The sequence below is a fragment of the Oxyura jamaicensis genome, chromosome 13 (assembly GCF_011077185.1).
Source record: "Oxyura jamaicensis isolate SHBP4307 breed ruddy duck chromosome 13, BPBGC_Ojam_1.0, whole genome shotgun sequence".
NCBI classification, from domain to species: domain Eukaryota; kingdom Metazoa; phylum Chordata; class Aves; order Anseriformes; family Anatidae; genus Oxyura; species Oxyura jamaicensis.
The window spans coordinates 15,777,897-15,790,622 of NC_048905.1; the positions used below are offsets into that span (position 1 = coordinate 15,777,897).

General features: G+C 48.1%; 1 protein-coding gene and 1 long non-coding RNA gene across 2 annotated transcripts; one reads left to right on the forward strand and one right to left on the reverse strand.

Annotated features, from left to right (window-relative positions):
* The first annotated feature begins 7,494 nt into the window (after positions 1–7,494).
* On the forward strand, positions 7,495–10,297 carry LECT2 (leukocyte cell derived chemotaxin 2). Its single transcript, XM_035338755.1, has 4 exons — positions 7,495–7,650; positions 8,826–8,922; positions 9,118–9,263; positions 9,792–10,297. Exons 1-4 carry the CDS (start codon positions 7,605–7,607, stop codon positions 9,956–9,958), a joined length of 456 nt encoding a protein of 151 aa, XP_035194646.1. The 5' UTR covers positions 7,495–7,604; the 3' UTR covers positions 9,959–10,297.
* A 726-nt stretch (positions 10,298–11,023) lies between these two features.
* LOC118173839 lies at positions 11,024–11,744 on the reverse strand. Its single transcript, XR_004754412.1, has 2 exons — positions 11,418–11,744; positions 11,024–11,221 (listed from the first exon to the last, which is right to left on the reverse strand). It is a non-coding gene; the product is annotated as an uncharacterized LOC118173839 (long non-coding RNA).
* Between the last annotated feature and the right edge of the window lie 982 nt (positions 11,745–12,726).

Sequence of the window (12,726 nt, forward strand, 5' to 3'; positions counted from 1 at the left end):
GCATCGAGGAGCTGCAGAATTTGTGCCTCGTACGTGCAGCTGGGTTGTGCGAGCAGGTTCCACGGAAGTTGTCTAAGTCTTGGTGTAAGATCAAGGACCACATCAGCACATATGAACACAAAATGTCACTTTTAAATGAGTGGGGTTTTTAATTTATTATTATTAAGAGAAATAGGATTTCCCAACACACTAGCAAGCCCTTTCACGCTATCTAGAAATAGCTCAAGATGCATGGACAATCACAGAGACATGAGCAGAAGAGAAAATGGTCCCAGCTCATACTCGGACCTGAGCTGAGGTCCTTGGCATGGCCTAAAGACACCAGTGGGAGCAGTGGGTCTGAACATAGGAGCTGAATTGCTCCGTGCAGTTCCTGTAGGACTTCGATCACTTTTGGCCCTCGTTAGGTGAATACACAACAGCAGCCGAGGCAGCAATGGGTGCTGTGCCCCGCTGCAACAACATACAGCATCACCGAGGGGTTGGCTCTCCTCCTGTGCAAGAGGGATAAATTTGGCACAAGGTTCTCAACCCGACTCACCAACACCCCTTCAGTAATCTTGGTAAGCAGCATGCAGCAAGGAGAGTTTGCAAATATTTTTTCACGGGGAGCACAATTTCATAATGAGCTTCTCTAAATTAAGAGAATATAGACTTAAATTAGAAGGCTGCATCCAATTAGGCTGCGCTGAGTTACAATGTTCCAGGCCTTAAAAAGACCATGAAATCCCATTCTCATCTGAGATGTTCTGTTTGCATGCGAGATATTTGCAAAGGGGAGATTTTGCAAGCCGTCGGATGATTTTTGCAGTCCTCATTATTCCCATGCCAATTGCTGTCAATCATAACTGGCACCATAAAATGAATAAATCCCCACTCCGCTGCAAAGGGGTCGGGAACCTGCTGGAGCTCTGGCATTTGCATCGCACTGCTTGCCAGTGGGTATACTCAGCACAAAAGCTCACCGCTACGAGAATAACAAGGCCTTGATCCATCAGCCTTCAGCATCAACCCTGGGTCTGCAATCCAGGGAAAATATCCTCTGCCACTTTTCACAAAAGCAGCAATGTGCCGGGCAAGCATGCCATGAGGCTGCGCAGCACACACCAGTGGTGCTTCTGCCCAAGAAAGGGCAAAACATCTGTTTTTTTTCCTTTTTCTTCCCCCTCCCCCTTTTTTTCCCCCCTCCCCTGGACCAGCATTTGGGCTTGGAAAAAAAATAATGAAAAAATAATAGGGTCAAAAGTGACTTTGCTGGCCAAAGCAACTGCTTGATCCCTGGCAATTCCCCAGCAGTGTTTGGCAGAGGTATTATTCATGGGTGGTTGGTATGAGGATCATAACCAAGCAATTTCTGAACCTGGTCCCACAAAGGAGGACTTTGCACCTGTGGGACCAAGTCCCTCCTGCCTGACCCCACGAGCAGCAAGGGCACAGCCTCAGGTCCTGCCTGAGCCACAGACACAGAACAGCGCACCCCAAAAAGCGATCACTGTTTTAAGAACCCCAACATAATTTGACACACAAGGGATTGCTAAAAGCATATCAAAATATAAAAGGACACACAAGCCTCCTGTCCTCTCCCTGCCCTGTTGCCTGTCGATAGATGTTATTCATGGTTGTAAATCAAAGAGTTCTCAGAAGGAACCGTAACACTGTTATGCTTTTCTCTGAAAGTAACTAGATTGCTTTTGATATGGACATTAAATAATTTTAGCTTTCAGACAGCAAAAGGCCCCTTCAATCCCCCCCCCCCCCCCTTTTTATGTATTCAAATAAACAAATAAAGGGAGGTGAGGGCTGAGGCCATCCTTTCCCTGAAAATCAGCTGGGCAGACACGAAAAGCTACTGCACCCTCTGCTGGGGAGTGCGGGGAGGAGACACTCAGGCAAGCTTCAGACAGGCTTCATGCATGACAGGCCTTGTATAAGAGATTTTATTTCCTAAAAATCGTCTTTCCAACGATACAGCACAGATGAAGTCACGACATGCCTTACAGCATCTCTCATCCCAGCCAGAGACAACCAGTGGTGCAAATTGTGCCCTGGCCACCAAGAGCAATATATCCAGCATCAGCCATGACGAGGAGTGCAGGGGCAGCTAGCTCTGTTTCCAGCAATAACTACAAATAATTACCTTTTATCCTATCTTTGAGAGGGGCTCAGGGGACAGCTGGGCAGCAGCATCCAGGAGCAAGGCGCTCCTAAAGGTGGGACACGTCCATGGCTCCTGCTCTGTGCACAGCTGGCTCAGAAGCACCCAGCCCGAAGAGCCCAGGGCTTCCTCCTTCCCACCACAAAAGTCTGAGGGATCTGGTGTTTTCCACAGCCACGGCGCTCCCCCGTTTCACATTACCACCACCAGCACCATGTCTGTGCCCAAGCAGAGCCTTGCAAACAAGCAGAAATTTCTTATCAGAGCTGTGGGAGCACGCAGACTACCTGCAGACACTCAATTGTTTCCTAAAAGAAAAATAAATAAATAAATAAAAATCCCTCGACTTCATTGCATCAAGGCAACAGAGCCTGGGGAAGTTTTAATTAACCCTCACCAGCCAGCGGAAGGAAATTGCACAGCACGACAGACCTTTCCGAGAGAAGCCATACAGGAAACCTATCGGCAGCCCAAGCGATAAGATACGGGGCAGGGAATGAGCCCTGGAGTTAATGGGACAAGGGGGAGCTGTTTGCAAGCCATCTTAGTGGCACGGTAGTTATCATACCATAACGCATAGCTGTCATACCTGAGGCACACACTCAGCAGAGGGGGGCTGACGGGGCTTGAATATCCAAGGTATCGCAAATCACCTCAAATGCACCCGGCAGGCCCCTAGACGTGCTCAGGATACCTTCAGCCCAGAGGCTGGCTGCCCAGAAAAAAAAAGCTGCCTCCAGCTATTCATCAGTGGCAGCATCACCGGGCCCCGTGCTCTGTGCAAACCCTGAACCAGGAGGTTGGGGCAGCAGCAGGGAGGGAGGCTCCCCCAGCACACGTTTCAGCAAATGGTTAATTTTCCCTAATTGTGACCACAGCATTCAGGAGGGATCACTTGGTCTGGGAGTCAGCACTTTATCCACCACCACTAAAAATACTCTCAAATGAGCCATGGAAATACAATAGCTTAAGCACTTTGCAGCGCTTTAGGCTAGACAGTGGTTCACAATTTTCTGGTTTCCGTTCAGAGACCTGCCAAGGGGCCATCCCCAAGCAAGGAGAGGTTATTTCTGCCAGGGCAGGGCTCTGCCAGCCCCAGGGTAACGCAGACCAAAGCTGCTGCCCCTGCCATCAGCCAGACCCACCTCAGCTCCTGCACCAGGCCGTCCACAGCCTCCCAAAATCCAGCAATCGCTCCTCTTAAAATGAGGAAAGAAAACCTGGGTACAAGAGAGTAACAGTCAGCACAACAGCTGTATCCCTTATTTTTTTTTTATAGTAGTCATCCCCTTGGGCAGGGGAGATGCCAGGCTCGGGGTTTCAACGTGAAGGACTTGTGGTGAGATAAATGTGGCTGTGAGAGCAGAGGTGCTGGAGCACAGCCCCATGCAGGAGGCACAGGGATATGGTGATGTGCAGGGAAGGAAAAGCAAAGCAACTTTTCCATTCCCGCCTGTGAGCTCTTGTTAACAACAGCCAGCTCAACCCTTCCCATCACTTCCCTGGGGAGGCAGGGGACTCGGGCTGTGCTGCACAGCCCTTCCTCAGCACATAGGTAGGGTATTGCACTCAGCCTCACCAAGGAGATCTCTTGCTCAACATTTTTGGGAGGAAAAATAATAATAATCATCCCAGGATGCTCCCAGAGCCATCAATAGGATGAGAGCAGAGGTGATGGAGAATGGGCAGAGGGCAAGCATCACCCTGGGGACACGGGGAGCCTGGGGACAATGCCCTGAGGTCTGTCTGGGGCCATCCAACAGCTGTTACAGAACCAGGGATTTTAAAGGTATCAGGGGCTAAATAAAGGCCCAGCACAAAGCCCCCCAAAGTGCAGGCTGCAGAACAGCTGGAGGCAGCTTGCTGGCAGCCCGTGAAGCTCCAGAGAGGAGCAAGGTTTCGTGGTGGCACCCAACCTTTGGTTGCTCACGTTAGCCAACAAAAAACCACCGTGTGTTTCCACAGATTGAAGCAAGGCTTCTTGAGGACCCACAACACCCTTCTCTTCCACGGGCTGAATGTTTCTAAACTCTTTCCCACAAAATTCTGCAATAAAGTCTCTCTAAATTACACTCATTAGTTAAATTGGGTTTCATTACCATCCTTTCCCTCAGTGCCCGTTACGCCAGCTGGGTGGTGAATTTCAGGAATCCGCGACACGTTGGAAACAAAAATGTTTCCTCTAAGAAAAAAAAGAGAGGTTTTTTTTGGTGACAATCTAATTCTTATTTCTTTAAAGATCCCAGGGCTCTATCAGAGACGGAGAGGCAGATGAAATGACTGCTTCTGGACACCAGAGTGCTCTCTGGCATGCCCTGTTATTCCAATGTCTTTGTTTGCTAAACAGAATTAACAGAAGCAGTAAATTATCATCATGGACAGCTTTCTGACTAACTCAAGCGCTCTTTCCTGTCCTCAGGAGCCCCGGGAAACTCAGCTGACACCCTGCAAGGGGAAGAGCAGTGCTGGCAGGGGGACACGCGGCTCAGCACCCCTCACATGCAGCAAAATTAAAAGGGAAAAAGCCACTGATAACAAACATCTGCAGTCCCGTGCCCCCGTGCTTACTTCCCTCAATTCTGCATTAGAAATTCAGCTATAATATAGCCAAAAATGGATGTTTAGGTAAAGCTGACATCTAGGTAACCAAGGTGCCCTCTCTTCTTTACAGTAATCTGCCTCTACCCACGGATTTAATTGCACTTTGATCTGAAAGTCTTTCAAACATAAGTGTTTCAAGATGTAATAACTGATAACCAGAAGAAAAGGGAAGGCTCCTGCCTGTTTGATATGCTGAGTAACTCCTGTAAAGCAAAACCCAGCGTGCTTGTATTCAGCCCTCAAAATCGCAGGTTTTAAGGGAGAGGAGCTAAGAGAGGAACTAATATTTTAGTATAAGCTAGTTGGGCTGAGAACTCCTATCTTTCAGAGCATCACCAACAAACTCAGTCATGCCTTGGTGCTTGGTAAAGCAGAAATAAAATTATTACAGCTATTTGCATCCCTTCCACAAGGGAGAAACACTCATCTTGCTAAATGAGGGGCTGAGTCAAACACTTCCTCCTTAATGAAAAGTTTATTAGATCCCAGCAGGGCCACAGCTTTGGAAATTGCTTTTAGTGCATTTGATGAGTTTTGGGGGCTAGGATTTAATGTTGCTGTCTTTTAAATTTGATCTTACTCGAATGACACTGAATTTAATTGTGCTGTTGTGCTCAGTTGCATGTGAGCAGATCACCACCTTGCTACTGATCCTCTCCCCTGCAGGAGAGGCCACCAACCACTACCCAGCCACCCACCTCACCTGCTTCTCAGCAGCTCCCAGCACCCCAGGAGATGAGGAAAATCCTCGCTCACCTGCCATAGGGACTCCTGAATCCTTCCTCCTTCCCCCAAGGAGCTCCCTCAAAGGCCCCCCAAGCACAACCACTGCTTGCTTTAACTCTTCCACACACCTGCGAGCAATGCAAAATTAACCGCCAACTGCTGCCACCTTCCTGGCTGATTTTATGCAAATGAATAACAGCAATAACAATAATAATAATAAACTTTGACGACGGCTAGCAACGAGCTAAATGTGAAGAAATTGGCAGCTATTTTGCAGTGTTTTGGTCTTCGCAGCGTTGCTCACACAGATCAAGGCTGCAGTTCTCACCAAAGGCAGTGCTGCAAATGCACCCAAGCCAAGCGAGGCATCAGCTGCTCTTGCACCGCTCACACCAAACCCGAGTTAGTCATTCTTTACCTCTCTGATCTTTATCTGAGGAAATAACCCGAAATGTCAGCAAATAATTCAGTCTTTGCCATGTTTAATTCACTCAATTAGCTCTGTTGAAACTTTCTAACTCGGTTAGCGAAACCAAAAGAAAGGCAAAGCATCGCACAGAGAGGCACGGGGAGCCTGCCTTGCAGACCACAGCGGTCTCCCCAGCTGCCACATGCTGCAGGCAGCACAGCAGCAGTTTATTAAAAGACCCTGGGGGAACAAATTCCCACCTGGGAATCCAGATGTCCAAAAGGCTCTTTGTGCAAACTGCGTGAAACAAGGGCAGATCCACGTGCTGTAAGGTCTACATGCCCAGTGTAGTGGTGGCCCCCCTACCTGAGGGTACATTCAGGAGCCAGCTGCTGTGGCTGCTGCCTTTGAGTGCAGGGAAATGCCAGCGATGGAGCAGGTCAATGGCCAAGAGGGCTGGGGGTTGTGTTTGGAGAAGCTGGCGGGTTCCCCTGCCATGTCCCAGCACGGTACGCTTCCTCTGTTGTACTGTACTGAGTGTGCAACGTGAAACCGAGTGGGCTGGAAAAGGCTTTGGCCCTCAGGATATTTATTAGCAAGAGAACATGGAGGAAAAGCTCATTTTTAGCTTGTGGGGAAATGCACAGCATTACTTCACTCACTCTTTTCTCCTCTTTCATGTTGATCGGTAAGTTGTTAACAAAATTAGCAATTAACCAACTGAATTTAAGGTAATGCAAGTTTATCTGACATGGTTTAGGTACGATCGCATCTCAGCATTCGGGCTGAGAGCCAGCCCTGACCCACAGCCACCTCCAACCTGGGCACGGGGTTATTTCTGCACAAAGAAACCAAACAGCACGCACCGGGCAGCCAGAGTGCCAAGCAGATAACAACTTCCAGCTCCTGGCTATAAACCAGGCATCCCACTCCCTCCTTTCCCATAAACAACCCTGGAGATGGCCTTGTTCATGCTCCACTGCCCTCTTCTCCTTCCATTTCCCGTAAATTTGCTCAGCCACAATATCACAGGGTCCTGCACTTTGTCCGTTCAGGAACAGTGATGATTGTAAACATCTCCCACGCCGTCAGCGCTGCAGGTTTGTCATCGCGGACAAAGCGATGTCTGGGATGCATTAATGAAGGAATGGGGATCAGGGGTCCCATCTCATGGGCTACCTAACCAGAGTTTGGGCACACAGAGCTTTTCTTGAATAAGGCACGGAGCTGTGCCCACCTGCCTGAGTTTCTTTCCAAGCCATGGTGGGATGGCAAAGGTGCATATATATATTCATGTATTTTTTACCTTTGAGTTCTTTGCCCTATTTTCACCCATGGCATCTTGCTAAACATCAGGATTGGGTAACAGGCAGGAATGGAGAGAACTAGTTACAAACTGTCTTTGATGTTTGGTTTTAAAATTCTTCTTTTTTTGTTGTAAACAAAAGCAAACAAGAACACACAGAACACACAGCTGGTGTTGCTAAATGGGCTGGAGCCTGCACATGCCGATCAGCCAGGCTGGGGGTGCAGCCCCTGGGCTGCTGGCAGCTCTTGCTGCTGGCCCGAATCTGCAAGCAAAAATGCTGCTGTCATGTAAATTTTCTGATTGGCTGGAAAAATTGGGATGCAGCCTCTGTTGGAATGTATAAATAGAAAGCAAAGTGGTTTGGACCTTTTGCTTTGAAAGCAGAGCTCTCGAGGTGCACCAAGATGCACGGAGTCACCGCACTCATCCTTCTGATTGCCATCTCCAGTGGTAAGTTAGCTCAATTTCTGTAAACACATTTTCTTCTTCTTCTTCTTCTCTCTCTCTTTTTCTTCCTTTTTTTTTTGTTTTTGTTTGTTTCTTTATGAAGTGTAGGAACCGATTTGTTCTGTGCCATTTTTTGCTTTTGAAAATCACTCCTCTCCCACTGCACAGAAACCCACACCGAAAAATCCTTTTTAGCTACGGTGGAGAGTTGGAGTAAAATTTGGTAGGAGTGCTAGCACTGCTTGAATAGCACAGAGTCAGCTGAGGTGCACCAATCGCTAACAGCAGGCATTTTTTCTTAAAAGCCTTTTACTCAAAGATCAGCCTGCTGAGCACAGAGTGTTCCCAGAGGTGTTTGTGCGTTTAATGTCATCACCTTTGCTTCCATAAAGAATACATGATTCGTTAAAATAAATGAAGAACACCTAGAACAAAGAGCTGCTTAGCTTGAGGAAGGCATCGGAGGTTTCCTGCACCTTTTAACACCAGTCCTTCCACATATAATTTCCCCCTTTGTGTATGCTCCCCGACGCCAGCAGGGCTGGTGCCTGCGAGGTGTTGATGCACACAAACAAACCCAGCCCGCTGCTTTTAGCTGTGCCAGCCCTGTTCTCCAGCCCCAAAGAGCATCGCTTGGGCACCCCGTGTGCTTTGGTGGGGGAGGCTGGGGCCCTTCGAGGCTTACAGAAGGTAAAGGAGGGTGCCCCTGTCCCCCCTTTTCCCCCGTTAAGCTCTTCCTCTCTCAGGTGTGGCTGGGGCTGTGTTATCAGCAGGGGTTTGGCTGTGGGTGATGATGGTGAAAGCTGGATCCGTTCTCCATCATTTGGGTGGTTGGACTTGGTATTGAAGGTTTTTTCCAGCTTAGATGATTCTGCAATTCTATAAATGTTTGTTTTTGTCTTTGCCTTGAAGTCACTGCTGCAAGTACCCTCAAGTGTCATTGCACAAAGCATAAAACAAAAAGAAAGATGTCTCACGGCATCCCTAAAATTAACTTCCATGAACCTGATCCGTGCTTACAACAAAGTCCAAAGGGATTTTACTCTTAATTTCAACAGACTTTCAGCCAGGCCTTTAGATTTTTCTCTGTGTGGCACTTAGCAATAGCGGCTGTTCAACAACATGGGTGGGGAAATCTCCTTGCCAGCTGCTGCCCTTCACCTTCTCTTCTTTTCTAGTTGCCGCAGGCCAATGGGGGACAATCTGCGCAGGTCAACCCTCCAACAAAATCCGAGGCTGCGACCGCCACGGCTGCGGCCACTACAATGCCCCCAGGTCCGGGCTGCGAGGACGGGACAGCACTTAATAAAAATAAGCACAAAACAGGGGCGGGGGGGAGCGGGGTGGGGTGGAGGAGCTTTGAGATTGGAGCTCTGGGGATGTTCCCCTGGAGCTCAGGGCAGAGCAGGGTGACGGGGGGCAGCAGGAAAACCAAGCCACTGCTTGCTCATGGGGTCTGCTCTTCTGCAGGGGGGTGAAGAAGCACAAAGGGGTGGACGTGGTGTGCACGGATGGCTCGGCGGTGTACGCGCCCTTCGCAGGGAAGATCGACAGACAGGCCAAGCCCTACGGGAACAGCAACGCCATCGACAACGGCATCCAGCTGTCAGGAGGAGGTAGCCAAGCTGAAGGATGTGCGCTTGCAACCCCTGATTGCAAAATGCTCCCGGCTGCTTATTGGATTTTAGGCTGAGCCCAACATTGCGAACCCTGCCTGAGCTGCAGAGTGTTCGCCTGTGAACGAATCCAAACAAAAAAGGCATTTTTGAAAGCCAAGCTCTGTTTATGCAGAAAATTGATTGATGCCAGGTTATGGCATTTCACATCTGTTGAAAAGGTTAAAGGATGGAGCTGGCCCCTTTGCACGTTTGGGATGATTTAAGGAAGAGACTTTTATTGCTGATGCAGTTCTACCCAACTTAATCCTCTTCCCAATCTCCTCCATATTTAATTATCTCTTTTCTTATTTTCTCTCCCTGATGCTCTAGGAACATCACAGCATTTTCTGCAATGTTTCCTGCTGCTGTAACTCAAATCATTTTATCGTCATTTATATGTTGCTACTGAATGTTGTGACTTTGCCAGGCTTTTATACCACTGCATAGGAACAACAGTTTCTCCCCTTCTCTCCTCCCTCTTACCAGGATTCTGCATTAAGATGTTTTACATCAAACCCGTCAAGTACAGCGGCACCATCAAGAAGGGAGAGAAAATCGGTGTCCTGCTGCCCATGCAGAGCGTCTACCGAGGGATCACGTCCCACGTCCACATCCAGAACTGCGACTTAACAAACCCCACTTCCAACCTGTGAAGGGAGGCTGCACGTCCACGCAAAGCCTTCGGCTCCTCCCTTGGCTGCTCATTGAATTGACTGGGCATTGGTGGCTGCTCTGGCAAAGTGGAAGCCACTGATCCTTCTCCGTGGCTCCATAAGTATCCATAACCAAAGTGCTGGTTGTTATCCTAGCACAGGCATATAACACGTGCTTTAAAGCTATTTTTGTATCCTACACATCGCGGGGGAGGCACGGAGCTTCGGGGACCTCGCCACGCTGTGCCACCAAACACCAGCGGTCCCTCACTAAGCCAGAAACCTCACTGTGCTTACCTATGGCAAATTCATATCATTAAAGGGCTGTTCCACTAGAAATTGCTTCGAATCCCTTTGGTGCTGTCACAGATTTGGGTCGGGTTCTGCAGATGGGGAAAAAATGGATAAGGCTGAAACTCAAAGCTTTCCCGGGGCCCACCACAAAAAAATGTAAAACAAGGTTGATGAAGTAACTCTTTCCATTCCCCCAGACTCCTGCTTTGGGATTGCCTTGCCAAGCTCAGGTTTCTTTTTGTCCAAGTGAGGCACTTCTTTCCATTAGCAAATCAGCTGAAGATTTTCCCAAGAGAACAGACTCCTGTTAACAGCACAGGGCTTTCCCAGGCAGTGCTACCAACCTGCTTCTGGCATCCAACAAGAGCTGTGGGCACACACATTCATCAACGCCACTGCAGTCTTAGGTAAGCAAGGAAGCTGCTACAGTGGGAGCTGTGTATGTCCCAGCAGCAGGTTTGTTTTTACAAGAAAGTACAGGAAGACATGTGCTACATCTGTGAAAAATTCTGAACCTGCTGTGACCCATTCCCCTTCCTGAGGAGCCACTTTAGCTTTGCCATGAATAAAACATCAGCACATCCAGATAAATGTAAGGCCCAAACCTGCAGAGGCACCCAGCCACAAAGGCCAGTTCCTATACCCAAATCTTCTGTGATTAAAAAAAAAAGTTAAATTTTTAAATGAGAGTAGAAACATTCCAGCAAAAGTCCTCAGTGTTCTCCAGTTTAGACCATTTTTATTATTATTATTATTATTTTTGGCAGGAAGTTTTTTTCCCAGAGAAAGGAAACATTCCCAGTTAGGTTTCACATGCTGAACATCCCAATTTTAACCCAGTTAGCAGCTTCTCCCATTTGTAACGAGAAGGCCCCCAAAAAGCACCAGCTCACCATGCTTTGCTTTCTTTCATGCTTTTCTTTCTCCAGGCATCAAGGGACTTTTGGAGGATTCAGCCAGAACGATGTCCTCTAGAGACAGGACATGGGTAGAAGAAAGAAAGGTTTTCTCCTCTGTTCTTCCATTCTCCTTGTCAAAACCTAACCTGGGCTTAGCAAGTACACCGATAAAGGCAAAATAAATCTGAGGGGGAGTCTTCAACCGGAGCTGTGCACCAGCTCAGGGCTTTATCTTCAGCTCAAACTAGCAAAGAAAGGCGATGTACTCAGATCTCCTACAGCATGATACGGACTTTAAATGCCATGGCCGAACTTGCCTTGTGGCCGATCAACGAGCACAGCCTGCTGATTTTCCAGCAATACTACAATTAAAGCTGTTTAGACAGAGTTTATTTAATCATTGCCACAAAATCTCGCTTATCTCAGCCTGCTCAAGTGATCAGAAGCCTGATTACACAGTGAGAGCAATTTGTTTCCCATTCTGCCAGCTTGATTTTCACCGTGAAAGCCCACACTGCGCAAGTAAATTCTTCTATGTTTAAATTTTAAATTATACTTTGATTGTTAATGATCAGAACAAAGTATATTATTTATTTCCCAGAGAAACTGTGTTTAAGGTTCCTTAATGGCATATTGCACAAAGCTCAGCCGGAAGGTAAATGCCCAGCACCAATTTGTTCCCAGGCTCACCAGGAAGGGTGATGCTAACTGTTTTGTAAAACAGCTCTAGAAAGAGAAGCCTGCAGCTGCAATACCCACACCTAACCAAGAAATAAGACCCGAGTGCTCCTCGCAGCCCCGCGGGCGGCTTCTCCCCACCTTCGTGCCCGATCCCTGCCGCGGGGAAGGAAATGGAGCAAGTGCAGCTCCCGGGGCTGTGCAACTCCCCGATTGTTCCATATCCTTCTGTTAGGGTGTGCTAAGCGCCCAGACAGTCGCTTTCACAACTGCACCTACCGACTGTTAGACTGACATCTCTGTTGCCCAACACAGGAATCCCATCGGCTTTGGCTCGGAGCTGCCTCAGGCCCAAGGTGAGGGGTCTGCACCTCGCAGCCCACCCAGCAAGGACAGGGAACGCAGTGAGAAACCTAAACTGCAGCAACACACGCAAGACAACGCATTTTTTTTTAGAAGGATACTTTGCCAGACGTCTGATAGATACGTTATTGTAACAAATGGCATTTTGACATGTTTTAGAGAGAGAGAACAAGATCCAGTGCTGTTAAGACCGCTCACAAAGAAAATTTAATAAACGTACACAGCTACAAGCAATTTGGAGTAAATTCTGTAAAGAAAATGAAATGGGAAAAAAATGCAAAGAACAGGTAGCTGAGAGCAGTTTTATAAAATGCCAAAGCAGGACTTGGAGAAAAGCTTCTTCAGTGCCTCAGCCCCCATAGCAGCTGCACCTCTGTCCTCCTGCCTAGCGGTTGGGCTGGCTGGCTTTACACCCAGCCTTCCCTTTGCCAGACTTTGTAGAGCACATTGAGGTGCTGTAAATTCTTCCTCGGGAAAATTAAGAGTTCACAAAACTTTACAAAAATCCTTAGCTTTTCAAAGCAGGTCTGCCGC

What these genes read in the sequence shown, in the direction of transcription:
- LECT2 (XM_035338755.1), top strand. Translation starts at nt 7,605, where the DNA reads ATGCACGGAGTCACCGCACTCATCCTTCTGATTGCCATCTCCAGTG. An exon ending in TCTGATTGCCATCTCCAGTG is followed by an intron (nt 7,651 to 8,825) that starts GTAAGTTAGCTC and finishes CTTCTTTTCTAG; the next exon opens with TTGCCGCAGGCCAATGGGGG. An exon ending in CATCCAGCTGTCAGGAGGAG is followed by an intron (nt 9,264 to 9,791) that starts GTAGCCAAGCTG and finishes CCCTCTTACCAG; the next exon opens with GATTCTGCATTAAGATGTTT.